Source organism: Nipponia nippon, unplaced genomic scaffold (genome assembly GCF_047370975.1).
Source record: "Nipponia nippon isolate SJK-2023a ecotype South Korea unplaced genomic scaffold, ASM4737097v1 scaffold_11, whole genome shotgun sequence".
Classification (NCBI taxonomy): domain Eukaryota; kingdom Metazoa; phylum Chordata; class Aves; order Pelecaniformes; family Threskiornithidae; genus Nipponia; species Nipponia nippon.
In genome coordinates this window covers 27,918,266-27,940,471 of record NW_028262302.1, presented here as the reverse complement: position 1 = coordinate 27,940,471, position 22,206 = coordinate 27,918,266, and the positions used below count along the sequence as shown (strand labels likewise).

Below are 22,206 nucleotides of genomic sequence, written 5' to 3'. Positions count from 1 at the left end.
AAGTCGTTGCAGCAGTAAGATTTCCTTCCCAGCACTCCAGCTGTAACGGATGCTGCTGGGTTTGGATTGGGATGTATGATCCGGATTAGCTGAAACATGGGGAAAGAAAAGGGAAACAATCTGTTCAACACCCGAATAAGCACCGGTGTTGCTGTGTTGCTAATTATATTCTGTGTTCTTGTACAACAGAGTGTTGTGCAATAGGGATGTGTAGTACCAGAAATAAAAAGGTGTGTCAGCCATGTACTTGCGTTTGCAATTAATACTGGTTCTGCCTCGAGGAATGCAACGTTTTATTACCTCTGATGCTTGCAACTGCAATTATCTTGTCAGGAAGAGTGGAAGGCAGCTGTAATCTTGTACAACAAAGATTTGTTCATTGAAAGATTTCTTGTATTATAGCTTGTCTTTTTAAGATAAGACAAAAGGAAATTAGAAGCGAATTCTGTAGAAAAGGCTCTAATCAATTCTCATTTCATTCATTTATTTGGGATCTCAAATCAAACAACTGAGTATCTTAGAATTTTCTCCGATGAAACCTTGTAAACAACGTGAGGAAGACACAGCGGAGATCTGGAGATGGCCCATAGCTCTTAATGCACTTTCCTTTTAGCTTGGACTCATTGAGTTTAATCCTGATTGGAATCCCGAGGGAAAATGTCAGTGTCTGTTCACTTCATCTCAAATCCCTCTCAAGTATTTGTCCTTATTGGAAAACAGTCATATAATCAGTCATAATTCAGCGTGTTACAGTCTGTTCGTAAGGAAGATTTAGCTGAAGAAAGACGACTCTGGCAGGTCGTGACAACAATGCTTTGGCAGAGAGCTGTGAGGGAAGATTACAGAGCAATTTCTCTGAATTATCAGGGTAGAAATGCATGGGTTAACCACATTCTTCGACATTAAAAATAACATCCCCGGAAAAATAGTCATTTCAGTTATAAATATCAGGAAAGAATCTAATACCATTGAACTCAGTAATAAAAATCCTGCTGACTTCAATAAAGACTTCGCTTACTGGGTTTTCAGGAGAGGAAAATCTGAATATTTATCTACAATTCGGAAGAGACTCTCCAAGTACCTCTAACGTAGCCTAGCAGAGGTCACCTTTCTGCACACCTTTTAAAGACACATCAGAAGCAGCAAAAGTAGACAATCTCTGCACCCACTTACCTCATTTATGTGCTAACAGACATCAGGACGGAGGAGGTTGGTTCACTGCGCGATCTTTGATCAGCAGGACTAAAAGATCCCTGGACTTGCGAGTGCACCAACTTCCTTTCCGAACGGGCAAATATCCTTTCCTGTTGTGCTAATTAACTCATCATTAGAATCCCTGTTTAGACTCTACCATTATGTATGTGGCCACATAAACAAATTACGGTTATAAATTCCTTTGCACATGAAAGGACGTCTCAAGAGAAAGAAGAATCACATTTAAAACTCAATTTCAAAACACAGAGGCTGCCAGGCATCTCGCCACATCTCATTATGGAATCCACTCGTGGCCTCAATCCCTCCAACATCTACTGTCAGATGGCAACAGTTTTCTTTTAACAGGCTAAATACTGAATACTCAACCTGTCCTTTTAATAACAGGGTTTGTTTTTCTCTTGCTGCGTAGAGCTCCTGTTAATGGCTATCCGTACGATTCTGAGCCCGTGGCGTAATACCAGCGTGTGATCAGGCAAAGGCACCAATAATTGTTTTTTCAAGAACTAGTTTATAATGTGTTTCAGGATTCAGCTGGTCATTAACAAACTAAGAGGGGGATTTTCCAAAACATTCTGTGTTGGCCTAACTGTAGTGGCGATGACTCTGACAATGCCACCCTTACTCCTTAGCTCTTCAAAGAAGAACTTTTAAGTTCTGGTCCAAATATAAACCAGTGCAGCCGTATCAGCCTGAATAAACAGAAGCTGAAACCATAGCGGTAACACTTTAAGATGGCGTTACATCTGGTACTGAATGACAACACCGAAAAAAATCTCCCTTGTTAATTATTTCACTGCTAATCGTTTTAGCAGAAACGTGGTCACCGCTGGATATGGTGGGAAGATTGCATCGAGGCAGAGTCAGGGCAGCTACTCGCTGGGACAAATGAGGCATTCACTCTTCCACCAGCTGTTACATCATTACTGTTTCTGCCCAAAAGGAGAGAAGATACATGCAACTTCTGCTTTGTATCAAAAAAAATAAGCTGCTCAGGGCTCAGTGTCTTGTCAACAGCCAGAAGACACAGCCCAGTTACCACAGCCTCATGCTTCCCCAAGCAGCGCTCTCGGTCCCAGCAGATCTGCAGCACGCTGGAAAAGTTGTGAGGGAGAAGAAAGAATCAGCACGGGACGCAGGAGCCTTTCCTCTCCCTGTTCTCCCACAGACATCCCATGCGGCCTTCAGCACGGCACCTTCAGGCCCAATGTGTTTTTACACACTTAAATCACGCTAAGTAGGATTTCAAAAGCCTTCATCTACATTTAAATTCCTTTACAAATCTTTACAGATCTCTCCAGCTACATCCATATTATCAAATCAGCTCAAGGCTCTACCAGTGCTAGAAATCCCCCCCCGGTTGTTTGTAAGTCCTGCCGTGCACCCAGTACCAGTTCTCCCATCAGTGACCCCAGGCACAGGGCAGGGTGGCTGGCTCACACTCCACGTCTGCCCCTCCAGGCCATGTGGACGAGGTCGCAGAGCCAGTAGCTCGAAGATCTTAAGCCCAAACTGCAGCAAGAAGAGCAATAACAGCATTGACGTAGCGAATAAAGATGCAGAAGCTCTCTGTAAAATCAGAAGAGCTCTGCTTCACCTCAGAGACGGGGGAAGCAGGCTTATGTTAGACTGTACTTGCAGACCTTGGAATGAGGCCATCTATGGAAAAAAGGGCTGTTGAGTGGATGCATCTATTTCTCCATTCTTCCAGTAATACAGCTATACAATTTGTTTTGTACTTCTGAACCAAACAATTGCACATTCACAGTCGGAGGTAGGGTATAAATATTGTCTCTAGCTGATCCCTTGATCCAGTCGTCCTAGCTGAATTAATCACATTCGCAAATCAATCCAGGATTTGTTGCTGTCAGAGCAGATGGCCGGGCAGACTGCATTTGTGAGCAAGGCAGGCACATTCTCCTTCCAATTATCCAGCAGCATTTTCCAACGGCGGATATTTAAAATTAGACATGATTTTGAAGAAATGCTAAATCTCTCATTCCTTATTCAGCTCAATAAGGGCACTGACCCCTAACTTTCTGCTCTACTTCTGCCCTCTAAGGCCTCAGTGAAAGTGCAGGAAGGCTGGCACCCCTTTCCCTTTCAACTGAACATTTTCTGCCCCATTTTCTTCTGCTGTCTTCCCATTTTCTGCAGAAAAGAGGTGACGACAACAACAGATGCTGTTTCGCGTGGGGATTCCAAGGGTGCATTATATGAATTGTCGAGCCGAGTAGTGCAGGAAAGGGAAGAGAAGCTGCATTCATGCTACGAGCTGCCTGCCGTGGCACATAACAGCAGGAACGGTTAACAGAGCGCCTTTCAAAAAGCCTTGATGGGACTTCCCCATCGCAGTAGTAAATTTGCCATGAAAGACGGTCATGCTGTTTTCCCCGCGTTCACATCTGTTCTGCATTCAGAGTCTTTCTGGCTGATAATTGCTCTCTTCTCCCCTCCCTCTCCTGCTGAGGAACTGCTAGAGCTGTCAGGGGAGTTTCAGCTGAGCTCAATCACCTTCTCTATGAAATGTCTCACTTACCACCAAAGGTGACCAAGGTTAACCCAGAGTACGTTTGCAGGCCCTGAAAGAATGAAACATGACAAAACAGTCCAGAGGAGACAATCCCCCCGGGGTGTGACAAAACGGACCACGCTGATTAACTACATCTACGCAAATGTATTAAAATCATCTCCTTCGTTTTATGGGCGCATTAGAGAAAAGACATAGAGCCCAGTCAGACCAAGGCGAGGCGGTACAAGATACTGCGTATAGCCACTGCAGCAGATGGCCTGTTATCCCCACAAGATCACATAATCTTAGTATCACCAAAAGGAACAGCAGATATGGAAGAAAGCCTACGAGAACTGGGAGGGGAACGGTGGCCAAGTTTACACAGATGTGAATACAATTTTACATGCCGGTAGCGTCCTAACCACTACCAGAGAACATTCACTGTTTCGTATGTCACCACTTTCACTGTTTTCCACAAAATGAAAATTGAGTGTTAATAGAAAAACTGAGGTATGTAATTGCTCAGCTTTATGCTCAACCTTTCAACATAGAGTCCTGGCAGATAGAAACGTGTTTTAATCGGAGAAATTACAAGCTAATGCCAGGGCTCCTTGTACTTCAGAACTGTTGTGTTCATTGAAACGTGGCTGGAAGTGAAGCTCCCAATAGCCTGAATACAGCACAAATCAAGCCAGTCCACTGCCTTATACAACAGCCCAGAGAGAGGTTGCCAGTTCCCCAAGATCGACTGTTGGCCCCAGAGATCTATTCTGAGAACTACAACTCCTTTCCCTTGTGGAACCTATGCGCCTGCATACCTGGCAGGTCAAGACTGGTCTTTAGGAACACCGGGGCTTCCTCTCAGATCCCAGAAAGCTTCTCTCTTCCCCAGCAGTTACAATTTCAGCTGTGTACCCAGGCCAGCCTGGAGGCCAGCTTGGCACACAGGACTGATTACCTGGGCTTCTGGAGTAGAAGGGGAAGAAGCAGTTACTCCACAAACTTCGTACCATCTCCACAGCTCTTCCTTCGCTGTTAGAGGCAGTTGCCTGCCCTAAGGGAAGACCCTGAAGAGAATGACTGTTACCAAACTAGAGTCATATATGTAGAAGCAAAATCCAAGAATTCCAGCACCGATATCTATAAACCCCTCTGAGCAAGCTTTCCCACATGAAGCTGAGCACTTTTTTTTTTTCTAACCAGCCACATCTTAGGAGACTGACAAGTCTTGTTCTGTTTTCTACTGTAACATAGAAACAATCCAACTAGACCAGGCCAAAGCTTTACTGGGTCTCTACAGCAGCTAGCATGCCTGCAGCTACCAAGGGAGGTGCCTCAGCCAAGCCCCCAGCGTCCCAACACAGGTGAGGTCTCCCCTGCTGCTGCAGGAGGCCCTGGGAGGCATCACCAGAACTGCAGCTGACATCCTGAAATCATCACTCCTACCATGTAAGAGCCTAGCAGAATAAACCCCAACCACTCTCATACCCGCAGAGTGCCTCAGGTCTCTGTCCCGCAGCCTCCCTGCCAGCACTCCCCCTTAGGGGTGCTCAACATCCAGCCATTCTGCCTCTCAACAGCACCGTATCAGCATCTTACCTGCTCGTGCTTGTCTTCCCTACCCTCACAGGCACCCAAAAACAATGTGGCAGGACCTTCACCTGTGAGGAGCAGGTAAGGAGCTTGGGGGAGCCAGCTTGTACTCCAGTCAATTCCACAACCCATGGGGGACGTGGAACAGTAGGCACAGGCACGCTCCTAAGACCTTTTGACCGGTGTCCCTTTCACTGCCAGGAGGCTCCCGCCCATGTGGGCAGCGATTGCCCCAGCTCCTCTTCCAGCTTCTCCAGAACCAACTACATTTCTCCTCTTCTCTGCATCCCCAAAGGCCCTGCCAAGTCAAGGGATCTCCTCAGCGAACTCCTCCTAGCCCTGGGCGAGCCATCTATGCACAATCCTAGAAGAAAAAGCACCAGCTGTGTGTGATAGTCAGGCTACACATACACTGCAGATTTGTACCGCCGCACAGAGGTTTTCCATTTTGTTTCCTGTTCCCTTCTCTAGCTTTAACTTTAATGACCACTCAACTGCCCTTTTCATATAACTATTACAAGTCAGTGACCTTTCCTGAACGAAAGCAGCTGCCCTTCACTTGATATCCCTAGATCTCCCTGCAATTCTCTTTAGTCAGCTTTTGTTTTCACTGTCTCAATGACCTAGGAGCAGTACCAGTAAGCCATCACCTCATTTTCTAGTTATGCATACTCAGTGAACAACAGAGAATGCCACAGGACTCCACAGGTGACCTCCCCCTCTGATGCGAGAGCTATTTATTCCTTTTTTCCCCTCCTTCCCTTTAATGAGCTGTTCTCAAGAACCGTTCTTCTCCCACAGCAGCTTAGCTCGTTTTTTTCAGAGCTTTTGGCAACAGATTTTGTTGCAACGTACTTAGGTGACCAAGATGCCATTCAAGAGCCAGATGTGCTGAAGCAGCTGCGCACTTTCTCCTTCACAGAGCTCTCAGCTGAGAGAGAAGGGGGTTACTTCTCTCCTGTCTAATCTGTGGCCCATTAAGGCTATTCTTCAGCATCGGCAGAAACATTGTTAGCTACCAAAGCTGAATTCCTTGGATTATCTTTAGTAGTTTTTTCAAAAAAATAGGAAAATCTCCAAAGATCAGGAAAGGAAGAAACAGTCAGCAAGAATGAGGAAAAGGAGTGCTTCGATCAAATTAATCTAGGGGTCTCTTGGGCAGGAAAGAGATGAGCGAATGCCTGGGAGGAGGAGAAGGTACAACTAAGTTCCTTTGACTCCTTCAAGCCCCGGGGTCTCCTCGACAACTACTCTAACACTGTTCAGCTGGCACCTGCACTCTCCATTGTATTTCACAGCTCCAGGTTACGCCAGGAGCCTTGACCTTGTGGGAGAGGTGCAGCATGGCAGCCTAGGTGGCATTTCAGAATGAAATCCAGCCCCCACGCTGGCTTGCCGCTCGCACAAGTTCATACACACAGAGCTCTGACACAAAGGTGCAGAGCAGTGGAGGAGGACGGCAGTGATCCCACAGCACCCCATCAGCTGCTGTCCTCTCGCCTCCCTTGCTGCCACCCTCCATGACGGATGGACAGAGGAATTATTTTAGGCAGAAGAGCAAGCGAGGGAGCACGTTCAAGACCGAAGACCATGCTACAAGTCCAAAGCAAGCTCCAGGAAGCTGAGAAAAGGAGGAAGGTCATCCCTCGCGTTAATGGCTTTTCCCGTCAGACACTCATGCTAATGTGCTCTTTGCAATTAAAACAGGGCAATAGAAACTCTTAATTAAACATTTTATTTAAACCAATACAAGCACCATGCTTAGCAAAAAAGATTTGGTTTAAAGTAAACATGCAATGTGAACTAGCAGAGACTAAACAGTGTATGGAAGTTGTACTGGTTACTGATATTTTCATGGAATTTCCGAATTCTCAAAACTGGCCGTGAACCTCTCGCACCTTTTGCCACCGGCGGCACTGGTGCCAACCCTGACGTGTCCCAGTACACAAGTCACATTGAGTCTGGATCACGTAACAAAAGCAAGAGTTTCACTGCGCCCCTTCCCACGTCCCACCACACCTCCGTTTCACAGTTACTAGATGGATGTTATAAAAAAAACAACACAACGTTGCATGACATTTCTTTGAGCGCGCTAAAGCGAGGAATTGAACTCCCTTGCTTTTGTGTGTTTGATTCAGACCCCTGTTACCAGTTTAACGTTGTTTCTGGACTAGCTATTTTACAGTTAAAGATACAAAAGTGGAATCCCGGTACAAAGGCATAAGATGCTCCTTTGGAGAAGTGAAAAGGTGTCAACACCCGCATTATTGCCTCCTTTCATAGGTCAAAACAGCATTCATGATACTAGAAACACACTTAAACCATCAAATACCAGCATTTAATTTTTTTTTTGTTAAAAATATTCAAACAATATAAGTCCATTTTATGGGCTGACATGCAAACTCATGCTTTAATTCAGCTTAACCATCAATTAATAGGATTACAAGAGCTGTATCCCAGCCAACTATTCAATATTTAAAGCAAACCAGATTAATTGTGGCAGAAGTCTCCCTTTACGAGACCTTGAACTTTAACTCCAGGCCAAGGATTTTATGGCCAACTTACTAACTCCTGAAAAATAGGAGCTCACAGTGGAAAATGCTGACTCTCAGACCTTTAGCTACAAAGGCTCCCATAGGTGGCATCAGTTAATTTATGTTGTCCTTTAGTTTGAACCCTCTTTAGAGACTGGAAAATTCAAGACAAATGTACGATTACAGATGGGCAACTCACTTGTAAAGCACAGTCAGAACACACTGGCCTTCTGAACGTGGACACATCTGCCCCCCACTGATCTTAAGGGGGCAGCAGTACAGAAAACACAGTCCTAAAGATAAGGTGGGAAAAGCACGTTATGAAAACAAGTATTATTTGCGCAAGAAAGATTTTGACATAATTAATGTCTTTGTTTAATCAAGTATTAGGACTACCTGTATCTCAAGAGCCTAGGACAGTAAGCAGCAGACAGTTGTGTCAAAACACTGCATTGAAAACAAGGAAGCCACAAACAAGCCTAGAACAGCAAACATCCTCTGCACACTCATTCTCCAAGTACCTGCAGCTGCTTCCTCACTTCCACAGCTCAGAGAGGGGAAGGAGGTACAGCTAGCAGGCAAGAGCATTTGAAGAATAATACTGGTGGGCTGAGCAGCATCGACATCACCTTTCACAAGAAAGTGGGCTTTAACACTCTCATCAGGATCTGTTTGCTCTCTGCAAGACTTGACGGGCAGCACCCGAGGCAGAAAGTCCTTAAGCGGAGGCAACAAGAACATCCGAAGTGAACTGAAAAGAACTCAGACTGAGGATACAGCCATAAGTAGCACTATTTTCTTGGCAGAAGGCAGAGTGATCCAGAGATGAAGAATCAAATTCAGTCATTTGACTGCAGCAGCTCCTCCCTTCTCCTCCTGAGAGACAGGCCTCTTGTACAGGGACTTTCGTCAAGACCTGTGCAAGCAGCAGTTGGATGCTGGCAGCCCACCAGTGTACAAAGTACAACGACAAGGATTATTAATCCAGTTTTCCCCACTGCAAATCAAGGTGAACATTACAAGTGGCAGCTTTCCTCTCGCTCATGCTGTACTTTGACCTGCCTTGCCTTTACCACAATGCCAACAAAACAAGATTCTTGCTGTTTCAAGACTGATGCTTAGAATGACACTATTCTTTAAGCCAAAGTCTCATTTATACAATGTTTGTCGCAAAAGATATTGTTTTTATTGATCTGTAGTACAGAATGATCAAGCAAGTTTCATAATCAACATTTTTTTTGTCCAGGGAAATGAAATTGTTTTTCCAGTTCACTACGTTAACACAGAAATTTAATTTTAATTACAAGCATTTCTTTCCCGCACTGAAAGGCCAATTTAATTGGATCATTCTAACACGTATTTTGAAAAGCTCCTCTCAAGTCAGATTCGTATGCATATAAATGAGCAGTAACATCAAACTAAGAAGAGATTTACCAACACTGAGGACCTTTGCAAATGAATTCCTTGTGATCTTAGAGGAATTAGTGTTTTAACACTAACACAACGTATGTTTACCAACGAAAAATAAACCTTCTTTCAGCAAAGGTTTCACAGCATGAAATACTGGCCTCCAAATTTAACACTGCGTTCTTTCTCACCAAACAGATTTGTTAGGGCAGCTATATTTTAAGGTATGTTATCAACAGGAAGCTGCTCTTTCGCAGATACGCAGTAGCATAACAAACACTCACGAGCAAGATAGTGAGATGCTGTCACATGAGTACTCCTTTTGCCACTGCATGGGCTGAACATGTTCCATATCAGACAACTACTCTATGCAATATAAAACAGACCTGTAAAAAGACTGGTCATTTATAAAAGTTAAATACTATTTTCACATTAGAATATTTGCTGTCTCAAAGAGATGAACCGTAAGTAAATGAAAATCAAATTATCACTTATGCAAAAGCTTTATCTGGAATGTAATTTTGACCAACAAGCAGTTAAGAAAGTTAGAGACTGTAATTAAAGTACTCAAAAGCTACGTGTGGCCAACTTTTATAACAAGAGAGATATAAATCATTCATTATCATGAAAAGCTTCAACCTCCTGACTCCTACAAATGGAGTAGATGACTGGAATTTCAAAGAAAATGAGGTTAGCTTGCTTTATTTTTTTTACAGATGTCAACTGCAACACTAGGCACTAGGAAAAAACATTACTTGGATTCTTCAGCAAAGTTTTTACCAAATTTGCAATAAGTGGCAGTGTAAAATTCTCAAGTCTTTTTAAAGCTAACAAATTAAAGGCACACAGTATTAACAGGTGTTCATATAACAGGAAACGAGCAAAGAGGTAAACTTCTTAACAGTGTAATAAGTTATATATGCAAGACATCTGGTACGAGAGTAACCAGAGTTGTAATTCAGCCCTTAGTTATCATCTAGTTCCTGTAAGACTATATTAGCTTGAGAACTGGACGGTCAAAGCTTTGCCCTGAAATTTAGTAGGATTGACTCAGTCAACTGAGGAGTTACTGGAATGACAAAAATTAGTTCCAGGAATTTGAAAAAGTTCACATGGACTCGATGGAAAGATAAATGAATGGATTTGCTGTATAAGGATTTTGTCTTTTTAATACTAAATGCTTCCAGGGAGTAGTTTTCAAAATCGAGAAGACATTAAGTCAAAAAGTCTGAGAAGTAAGTGACAGTACACAATTTCTGCATATAAATGGCTAGTATGCGTCATAAGGATGCATTTGTAGCTCAGAAAAAGTTAGCGTCAGCTTCCAAATTATGTTTGTAGATAGTTATAAATCCAGAACCGAACTATTTTAGTTACAGAAATATTAGTCACAAGAGTGCAAAAGGAGTCCCTGCAGAGGAGTATTCCCTTTTAACAGGTACAAATAAGGAAACACCTGCAAAGATTTGTTACTTCAAGGAGACAGACCTGCTATTCTTTGCACAAACTTTGCACAAGAGAGATACTGCAGGAGACAGATGTAAATACAGTGCATTTTTTTAGATGTAAGTATTCATGTCTGGTTCCAGTATTATCAGGATGGTACATAAATACTTATTACAGAGGTTTTCTTAATGGAAGAAGCCCAGTTTCTCACGCAGCCATTCTTCAGTTAGGTCTTCTGTATTTCTGATTTCAAATACCTAAACAAAATTGCATTGCATGAATTCTTGAGGTGATGGTACTTGAAAGGGATAAGCATACAGTGCAATCAATACCTTTCCACACAGCTTGTTTGAGCTGTAATAAACCAGTAACCAACCTAGAGTTTTCACATGCTTTCTCGAAAGGATCGGTTAATATTCTAAAGAAACATCAGTGGAAAATACACAAGACTATGTGGCAAGGAATATTACTAACTTGAACAAGAATTCCATAATTCCTATTCCTAGACTTTGTTCTTCTTTAAGACTATGTGCGAACAGCACATGTACTACGTTTTAAAGTTACTCTGAAATGGCACCATCTCATTTGCATTATCTCAGCAAGAAGATTGTCTATTTGAATACAAATGAATTTAACCTCTAGGCTGAATTAAGGTCAGGAAGTTTGCTCAGCCCAAGACACAGTTATTCCTTCTTTGAACTGAAATAAATCCATAGTATCCAGTAGCATACTGTTTTCCCAGTAAGAAACAAGCTGGGATACCTCAGAAGAGAAAACTTGCAAAAAAAAAACCAAAAAAACACCAACCCAAAGCTTTGCGGAAGTCTTAAACAAACCTTTAACATAGCCTTGAAGCAGAAAGCAAGACCAAAGACACCAATATATTCTTTACATTCCATAAGGGCAAGTAACTGTGAGGTTTTGGGCGTTGGTTTTTGGTTTTGTTTTTTTAATACCCTTGAAGAGAGGCTAAGTTAATTCTGTATTGCTAACTGGAGTCTTTGAGATGCCCACAAATGGATCATCTTTTCAGAAGGGTCAGGTATGTAAATTTTACAAATCCACAGGCCTTCAAATGTGTTCTTCTGGGCAATGAAAACAAGAAAAACATTTTAACTGGAGAGTGCTGTTACTATCCTGACAACACTGAAAATAAAGCTGTGTCAGCACTAAATCAGTTATCTGCCCTTCTAACGGTATGGAGTACCTGGCTGCAAAAAGCATGCTCAGGCCAAGAGAATGGATGGGATTTTGGAAGAGTCACAAACCAAGCTTCTCGGTGAACCTGCTGTTTGGAATGAACTTCCTGTTTATTTTCATCGTTTTAATCTTCTTCAGGAAACAATTCAAGTTTTGTATCTTTTCTTCCTCATTTCCCATCTCTGCTGGAGTGGGCTCTGGACACTGGTACTTGTATTCAGGCAGTGATCCAGCACTATCAACTGATATTGATTTTTTTTTTTTTATGTAAAAGGGAGAAAACCCAAAATTCAGTGTTATAAGAACAGAACAGCTTAACAGAAGCCAAGCTAACATGCAAGCCACTGAAAATATAAGAGGACTCAGTTGAGTCACGTGCAGAAGTCACACCAGGAGGAAGTCACAGCATGAACTGAAATGAAACATGGCTCAGTGAGTGGCAAGAATAAAGCACATTTGAAGAGCAAGCAAGCAACCAGAACTGGAAACAGCCTGTCCTCCAGCTTCCAAAGGAAGATGATCGTGGACCTCTATATCCACTGCTAGGCTTCCGTTCAAAAGCCTTTCAGACTGAATTTCTCCCACTTGACAGGTGATAGCAACTCCAGTACAGCTAGCCCCCAGGCTTTCACCTTCTTCTCATCAACTCTTCCCTCTCACTCACTGAAATCTGCCTTCCTCCTCAAGGAATTCCTCCTTTCTATCAAAGATGGTAGAGTTCTCAGGCCACTAAAATGCAGTTTCAACAGACTTAAAAAATTTCTTGGGGCTGTGCTGATTGCTTCCACCATCTTATCTTCTGCTTCCCTCCGATTTACTCCTGTCAACTTGACACCTAATTCAAAACAGAGAGGTCCTTTCTTACGAGTTATAGCTAGAAGCGGTAGAAGTCCACAGTTCTCTTATTGCCCCAGTATACATTTTTACCGGGATGTTAAAGTACTCAGTCAGGATAAAGACCACCAAAAGGGAACAGTGCTGCTGGGGAATGGTGAAGTCATTTCGCATTGTATAAAACACCTGAAGTGACCACGGACTGTATTTAGCTTCGCTGGTTGACACTAAAATTTTAAGAAGTCTAGGTGCCAATTAAGCAGAGATTTCAAAGATCTCCAAAATGACAATTAGGTGGCATTTTTTAAAAAAATATTTATATATACCTAGGCCTAGTGAATGCAGTGATTTCTTCTGGTCTCAGTACTGGAAGAAGCAAACACAGGAACATTTAGAATTGTCCAGCACTTGGCACATACGTTACTTATTCTGAAGGCTATGTTCTGCAAGCATACGACCCCATAAACCATGCAGCAAAACTAGTCTGCACCACACCATACTAAGACTTCAGTCTATTCTTCCCATCAATAAATTGATTCCCCGAAGTAAAGACGTCCATCCTACCGATGGATATTTTAGAGAACACTGTTCTTCCTGTGCCCTCAAACTCCAGAAATCTCCACACATACCCCCTCTCTTCAGTCTTCCTAAAACAAAGTCTGTTTGCTGTAATTACAAAGCCTCGTAACACCCTTCTTGCGATAGGTACAAGCAAGACACAAACCAGCTTCTGCAACCTGCATTTAAGGGGGAGACAGTTATTTCAACTAGTCATTTATACCTTAGTGAGTTCAGCTGTCTGTACAAGCTTATTCTTGCTTCCAGCATACATCATCTGCTGTTCAGGCTTACATCCTGTAGTTGTGTGGAAAAAAAGAGGTTTTGTTTAGTTATTTTGACTGCAACACTTCAAAAATATATATTTTTTTTTAAAGAATCCAAACTGAAAGCTAAAGTCGCCATTCAGAAAAGTGACCTATTTCTTTGTATCTATATAATATATAGATATTATCATCCTTGCTCTTACTTTCATATCTAGTACTTGAAAAGCATTTCCAGAAGCAATAGTTGTGCAGGTTGAACTGATGGTCTCAACACGCACCTGTATTTCTGCTTAGAGCTAACATCAGATATTGCTGCAGTCAGATCTGAATCACAACAGCCAAAGCAGCAGTACCTCCTGCCACTACAGTAATGTGCTGATTACTCTACATGCAATTCTTTGCCCTCTTGCTATTTGTGGAAGATTCCCATGTCTTTGCTAGTTACGCTTCCACAGATCTTAATAGCATATGCCTTTGAGCTGGAGTCAAACTGAGAACAAATCAAGTCAGTTTGAATTTGTTGTTCTTTGCCCTAATCTCTCCCCAAATCCCCCAGCTGAATTGGTAGTTCAAAATGACTTCCCCTCCCCGCCAGCCCCAAACACCGAGCAACTTCAGTCACAGTGGAAGTTAACTGCTGTTTAGACTCCCAACTAATGGTTCATTGTTTCTGACTCTAGTACCAGTCTAACCACTAACTTATGTTTGCAGAAAATTTTTTGAAACAGAAAACCTCAAGACATAAAAAAGGCTTTTCTTTAGAAGTTTATTGTTCAGAAGTTTCTAGATATGAGTGTACTTTTAAATCTTGCCGCCCATAAAGAACATTGTCTAAGCTCTCTTTTCCTATGAAGCGCTGCAAGTCTGCCAGCTTTGCTATTTCGGGGTCTCCCAGGAAGTTTCTTACTGCTGTTCTAACTCTCAAAATATCTGCTCTTCTGCAGAGAAGTAACGCCCATAGCATTTGTACAAAGATTCTCAGGTAAATCCAGAAGAACATGCTCACTAGTTGCTAAACTCTTTTACCTACCTAGTTATTCTAGTTCTGAGTGATGAACAGTAAAACAATGCAATCAGTTTATCTCCTTCGAGAGGATAACAAGGATAATCCAGTAATACCAGCAAGCTACTCTGTTACAATTCAGAACACAGATGGAAGCCACAGGAGCAATTCAGCTCTGTAAGCCCAATCAAGTCACAGGTTATTTGGCTTCTATTAAAATTACACAATCCCCTGCGCAGGTATGTTTATGTTGAGGGCTGCTGTGACACAAGCAGAGGAAGCTACTGCTCTGTATAAACTTGGGACGATCTAAGATTACAGTCTCTTTCTCCTAGAACAGAGTCTGTTCACTCAGTACTTTCATCTGCCCAGATCTGGGTTACGGAGCCCTCTTTTCCTCCTTTTCACCCGTAGTTGTGACAGCCCTTTAGACCTTCACATGCCAGCACTGTTTGGAGGCATCCTCTGTTGCTGCCCATCGCATACAGGCCCCCTGGAAAACCCTCCTCTCTAATCCCATCCTAACCCTTTTACAGGATCCTGTTCCTTTCATGGGTTCCCATGCCCTTCTGAGAAGGAGAGGAATTTCTTCCCACCCAGTCCCTACCATCCGAATAGGAAGAAGAGAGGCAAACAGAAACCCTCAGGAACAGAGTGGGTATCTTCCAGCCCTCTCCTCACTCATTTCCTGAGCCCTGTCTGGTCATATTTTGAGGACTCCCCGAGATTTGAGAAGAGGGTGACAGGAAACACATTAGGTTAAATCTACACGAATAAATGCAGAGTGCTCCAGGCTTTCCTGAGCGCACCGCTGAGAACACAGTGGGCAGGCACATTTAGAAAGAAACAGCCTTTGGCCAGCTGTGCAGGAAACTAACACTTCTGTTCAGCCTTCAGAAATAGAAAAAAGAATCTCTTCTACCATATTTCCTAAGTGCCCTAAATGTAAACCCTGGAGGCAGTGAAAACCTCTAGCAACTAGGGAGATCTGGGCAGATGGAAGTGTCTACACTTGTCATGAGCTGATGGCGAGGATGGAGCTAATACACTAGAGACTCCTCTCCGCCAAAGAAGTCTCCAGATAATGCCATAGCTTTATAGCGCCTTGCTTCAAGCAGTGGCATAAGCAAATCTAGCCTTAAGCATCCAAAGAGCTATTCAAGCATTAAGCACTCATTTTACCTTCCATTCCCATATTTACAGCACATAGTAGCTACCATTCACAATGTTCACTCACCAACTGGACTGGAGAAGATAAAGCACAACGGATAAGAAACTCTTCCATCATCATGCTGATACTTGTAACTATACACAATAAATGTTTTTCCTGAGGTTAAAGAAACTAAGAAATCAACGATTTTATTAGGATATAATCCTCAGTTATCAGAGCTTGATGCAGGCACAAGTCAGTCTTGCATTCTAGAAGATGTTTTAAATTTGATAAGTAGTCTCACTGTTCTCCTGTTTTCACTTCCATATTTGACTGTCAGAACTGACCCCGCCTGTCTTTACCAACCTCTACCACAGCTGGGTGCGAGGGCTGTCTCTGTATTGCTGTTTCACATTAGAGAGCTAAAAATCACCCTTCCATCGCAAGTATTCCTCTCCCAGCTTTGTAAAAAGACCTCCCACACCCACCAATGTCTTTCTGGCTTAATGAAAGCCAAATTCTGTCTTTGCAGACTAAGCGCTTCATTGTTTCAGGTGTTTTGCTGAATTTGAACTCAAGTTTTAGCTAGGACTCCTGCTTGATAGCCTCCTACTGCACTATGGTCATGAAAGGAAAGATTCAGAATGGCACGTGGAATAGTGCCAGCCGGCTCTTGGGGATAACGGAGGCAGATATTTTCTTCACTTATAACTTAAGTTCCCCTTTTATTTCATCTAGTTAAAGAATAACTTACTTGTCCCTCTTCTTTTCCTTTTTTTAAATACAGGGATTCTTCCCTAGATCGCATGCCTACAGCACTCCCAGAATCAGTAACTGCAGCAAAACAGCAAGGGCCACATATGACAAAGTACCAAAACAGGTCCTAAGTTACACAGGCAGTTTTCTATATTTAGAAGTAGCCACGTACAAAACTGGTACATTTTACTCACTTCTTTACATTAACAGCAGCGTGGCTTCGCTTTACTTCCCCAAACATTATATAGTCTAAAAGGAAATAAAATCTCAGCAAAGGCTTAAATGTGTCAGTCATTGTTTCAACAAGTGGGACAACTGTTCAGCGCCTCGTGAGAACTGATCCCTAGGTTATCTCACAAATAAAATATCGGTAAAGCTGTGCTACAGGCAAGTATTGGCCTAAAAAGGTGAAGTCCAACTTTGCACATTTTGAACAGCTTCCAGGAGTGAGTAAGAGCAAATGCCAGCAGCACAAGAAGGATATCGAGGTTGTCTCTCAGGCAGCTCGTCTTTTAGCTCATCGGGAGAAATACCCTGGTAACATTAAACACAAGCAACATTTGAACAAATGATCTTGCACTTGGAGGTATACTACGAAGGCTAAAGCAGAATAAAGGAACAGTGAAACAGCTGTAAGTTAGACGTACATCTACGGTTGAGCTGATAGCGATCTCTCGCACAAATTACTAGAGCAGTTTAGGAAAACTTGTGTGCTAATAGATTCCTATGACTAAACACAGAATTAATGCTAGCATGAATAATCATCCCTATTTTAGGCATAATGAGTTTAGAAAACATTTTTGGCTCTAGTTGGATATGCTGGCAGCTACCATGCTTTTCTAACTCTAGTGCTAAACAGAAGTAAGCAAGCACACACCAAAAAGTATCTGTTAAAATCAGCTACATAAATGGTGCTTTTGAAAAATTCAGTCCTTCCTCCTTGAGCAAGCAAAAAAGAGTCCCCATTCTATTTAAATGTTACATTAACTTCTACTTTCTAGGGAATAAGAGCTACGGTTAATGCTCAAATCCCTGGGAAGGATTTAATTTTGCCCTATGTACCATTAAGAAACACTACACTCTGGGCTGACCTTATTATGCCACCTATCAAATTTAGAGTCTGCAGAGGATTAGCAATCCTAGCTTCTAATTGATGGCAGATCAGCTCAGAGTCAAATATGCAGATCTACCTGGAAACACAGCAGAAATCTCTTCAAAAAGCCAGCAGGTGCCCAAGATGCTTTTTACATAGTTGTATCATAACGGCTTTAAAATAACTTTCTTGTGCAATTAATTAGTCAACTCAATTGCTTCTGCATAGTTCCACTATTAATAGTGCTGTGCTTTGCATGCAGAATGACCATGCATTTAAATAAGCTCGTGACCCAAATTAGATTAAGAGTTTGATAACAATTTGAAACTAAGGCAGTACCTTAGAGACAACAATACATTGCAGGCTGAAGATACTCTTATTTACAATTCATTTAACAAACCTCATGCTCCTCATCCAGTACCACCAACTGCTTATCCTTGTCGATTTTCACTATAAATCAAAATAAAACATAGGTCAATGTTTTTTTCAATGGATTTATACAAGGCATGCATGCAGCTTTTTAACATTTCCCCACAAGTGTATTCCTTGTGTTTCCATGCTGCTTCTTCAGTCTATCCCACGACTTCACAAAATCACTGAAGTCAGGAAAAGTGGACAGTCTAAGTCAACACACTCAAATTTCAAAGACAGAAATGTCAGACTCCCCTACTTAAAGGCTACAACATTCACAAACTCAAAATGACTGTGCCTTGACATTTTTCTCTATGATTTTACAACTGGTGGTAGACTCTGAGCCACGATAAAGTATAAATACTCTAGTAAGAGCAGATGAAATCTTGTATCATAAGAACAGTGTTGCTTTACTGTTAAAATTACAGGCAGAATTGGAAGTACTAAAGTTCATAGAAGAAACAGCCTCCTGGCTCACATTTACCTGTTACAGCAGCAGCATTACATGGGAAGGAAAAGAGGAGACAGGATTTGCTGCAAGACCTTGCAATTTTTTGTCAGACATGTTTTTTTAACTTACTTATAATGGCAGCATTGTTGGTTTCTTTACGAAACCGGAATTTTCTCAGTTTCTCCACCAGGTCTTCAGCAACATCACAAACCACCAGAGATTCACTCTACAAAAGGGAAATGGCAGAGGGGAGGGAAAGATAAATCTTTCTAGTAAACCAGAAAAAAATCCCCACGTCACACATATGTGCGCCTAAACCCTGCTAACGTGCAATTGCGTGCAACTTGTCCAAAGTTTCAGAACATACACATAAACCAGAAAACACATAGATGAAAGCAGTTTTTAAAAACACAAAACCAGAACACTTATCTGTTTTAACATTCCTCCTCAAAGCCACACAGTTAACTAGAAATGTTTTATTAGCTATCCCTGAAACGGGATTATTCTCATAGCTCTTAGAATTTTACAGTTCATTTGCCAAAACAAGTCCTGAAATAAGGAAGCCCCTTAGAGTGGCAGCAAACTGTCTACAGTAATTTAAGCATTTCATATAATAGGAGCTACTATTAGTATTTCAGAAGAACACAGACAGGAATCAAGGGCCACTGCTTACTTTTACCCACAAAAATATTAACTGAACTTTTGAGATTTACACACGGAAAGCATTTATGACATTTTAATCAAAAAGCATGCATACTTCTCCCCCGTGTGCTTATATGTCTCTAACTCCGAGTTTTCAGAAGAAATGTCCAGATAACATATTAGTCATCACACTGAAGATGGGGAAGGAAATGACTATTTCACAAGCAACCATGCAGGTTATCTTCCACTACAGACGCAATTTTTAAACTGTACCAAGCCAACCACTGCTATTTCCTGAGCAACATTTTATACACACATCCACTACCAGCACAGTTAAGAGATGCATGCCAGCTAGACAAAGAAAAGTTATTTAACATCTCCAGCTTATGCATATTATTGTATTTGTAAATTCTTAAGGCATCGAGGCTTCTGTGCCAAAACAACGGTTATTTCGAGACTTCTTTTAAAAAGTTGCTCAAATAAAAAAAATAGTTGCAAGATTACCTATCACAAGCTCTCCTAAAGAGCCATTTCATTGAGACAAATCACTGCTTACAAATCAGAAGAAAGGTGCTATTTAAACTGTTGAGTTCTGTCTCTTCATGTTCAACGCTGGCTTGTTTGTGAGATTTTCCTCAAAAAGCAGAGCAGTGTCTCTCCTTCCCCACTTCCAAAATCCCCTTGCAAATATCCTATGTTTGTTGTTACTCCTAAAAAGACTTCCACCTTGACCAAATTCTGGCACAAAGTCTTGTGCCTCTGCTTCCTTTTCACAGCTGGAGAGGAAATCAGGCTCTGCTGTGACAGGACAGGTCAGGCACTGTGTGTGCAGCCTTCATTATTTTGCTTGTTTCCCTTCAACTTTAAAGATTGTTCCTGGCTCACTCTGATCCACAAATGTCATTAATACCTACTCTCAGTATTTCAGGAGGTCTCTGTTTAAAAAAAAAAAAAAAAAAAAAAGCAGAATTCAGGGCTGCATTTCAAAGTTGAAGTTACAGTCTGTATCAAATGCTCTTTTCTGAAGGAAGCATTTCTTCCAGACCTCTGGGCTCGGCAGTTTCCTAACACCTTCCAGCAGACACTGCAGGATAAGCAGTGCTCTTGTTCATACCTGTGCAGCCACACAAGTATAAATCCTTACAAGAAGCTGAAGGCTGTGCCTGCAAAACACACGGCGACATCAGATTCAGACCATCTATCGGGGCTAAGCTGGCTCACCAGTGCTTGGCTTAATAAAAACTAAATAAAGTCAAGAGACAGGAGGGCTGCACACACAGCGGGCACACCTGCCAAAGAGCGCAGCGGGGGGCGTTGCAGTCGGTTAACCTCAGCCACCGTTCATACCGGCATTCTACTTCAAGATTTTCAGAAAGCGATTTAGCCCCCTGCCGAACCGCTGCTGGCAGGGCAGGTCACGACTTCCTTTTCAAACAGCTGTTTCTTCACTCTCCACCCACCCCCACCCACCCCCCCCCGCAGGCTGCCAGCGCCCAGCAAGAAAAACAACCGAGGAGGTCCTTCGCCCGGCGGGGCAGCAGGTGACCCCGGCAGCACCAGGGCAGGGCCGGAGGAGCTTCTCACGGCGGCACCTCCCCGGGCAGCACCCCGCAGAGTGCCGGGCAGCGGCTCGCCCTGAGGAGAACGGCGCCCGCCCCTCCGAAGCCACCTGCTCTCCCCTCAGAACTTCCTCCCCGGCCCACCGAGCCCGGCCGCCCGGGGACACCGGCCTCCCGCCACCCCTCCCACCTTAGCAAGGGACCCCCCGCGCCCGCGGAGGCGGCTGGATCCCCCCCGTGCCCGCGGCGGCGGCTCGGCTGGGCTCCCCCCGTCCCGTCCCGTCCCTTCCCTCAGGCGGCGCGGGCTGCTCTCACCATCTTGCGCGCGCGCAACCGCCCAACCGCCGCCGCTCGCGCGCCAACAACGGAAGCCGCCGCCGCCGCCTCCTCCCTCCCCGGGCTGCGCACCCCACTGCGCCTGCGCGGCGGAGACCCCGCCCCTTAGCTCCCTCCCCTCTGACCAATCAGCACCCGCTCCCCCGGCCGAGCGCGTAGAGTCACCCGCCTACGGGTAGCGGGAAGGTTCAAGATCCACGTGCCGCCCCGGCTTCGCACCCCAGCCGTGCCCCGCCCCGTTGCCATGGCGCCGAGGCCCCGCCCCCCCCCCCGTGGCGTCATGGCGACGGGGTGGGGCCGCGTGCCAGCGGCGGGAAGGTGTTTCCTCAGGTTGGGTCTTGGCAGCCGCGGGGCTGCCCCGGGGCCGGGGGAGAGACGGGCTCGGAACTGGGGGATTCTGTTTCTGAGCGGTTAACGTGCCCTAAGGGTGCAAAGGGCTGATGATTGAAACCCTGATCCGCAGAGGGTCCTCCCCGTGCCGAGGCCGGGACGGGGTATCGGCCTGCGGGCAGGGTCAGGAGCAGGCCCGGGGAGGGTGACCATGGTTAGACGAGGCCATTGAGGTGTATTAGTGACTCTACATCCTTTACTAAAACACCAGAGAATACATGCAGAAAAATGACTCTTAAAAAAGCCTCAGCTGGGATGTCTGTCTCATTAAACATGAGAAAATTCAAGCATGAGACAGAAACAAGACTTAGTAGGCTCTGCTGCTCGTAGCACTCCTTGTTTATACAAGTTGAGCGTAATTCTGGAAGTAAACCAGGATTTGGAGCTCACGAATACAAGCAGCGAGTGCGAGGCAGACACTTCTCTTCCATAACAGGCCGCTGGTGGAGGCCTGCCTCGGTGCTGGAGGAAATATCTGCCCTTTTTCGTACTGCTGGGAATTCAAGCTGCCGTAACAGAAAAGAAAATCCCTCTTGGCGATCCCGTGACAGTGAGAATTAAGAATATCGTCGCTTCTCTGGCTCAAAAAGAATGAAAGTATAGACGAAGACTTCACATCTCAGATACGACCTCTTGCGAATTGTATTAATGACTTAAGCGCCGGATCTATAGGATAAAATTGCGGATTTTCAATGAGAGCTTAAATAGACACCACGCAAGTGCAGGATTGCCGAGCAGCTGTTGAAGCGTCACCTAATCTCTGTACGCTCCTAAGCACAGCTATTTCCTCGTGCGGTGTTGTGTAGGTAGGTTGTTTATTCGTTTCAGGGTGCAAAATATATATTTTAGGGCT

At 43.6% G+C, this 22,206-nt stretch overlaps 1 protein-coding gene across 1 annotated transcript; it reads right to left on the bottom strand.

Moving 5' to 3' along the window:
* Window positions 1-7,036: 7,036 nt before the first annotated feature.
* GMFB (glia maturation factor beta) lies at window positions 7,037-21,039 on the bottom strand. The gene is made up of 7 exons (XM_087746846.1): window positions 20,943-21,039; window positions 18,556-18,652; window positions 17,965-18,014; window positions 16,956-17,005; window positions 15,803-15,885; window positions 13,520-13,593; window positions 7,037-10,961 (listed from the first exon to the last, which is right to left on the bottom strand). Exons 1-7 carry the CDS (start codon window positions 20,943-20,945, stop codon window positions 10,890-10,892), a joined length of 429 nt encoding a protein of 142 aa, XP_087602972.1. The 5' UTR covers window positions 20,946-21,039; the 3' UTR covers window positions 7,037-10,889.
* Between the last annotated feature and the right edge of the window lie 1,167 nt (window positions 21,040-22,206).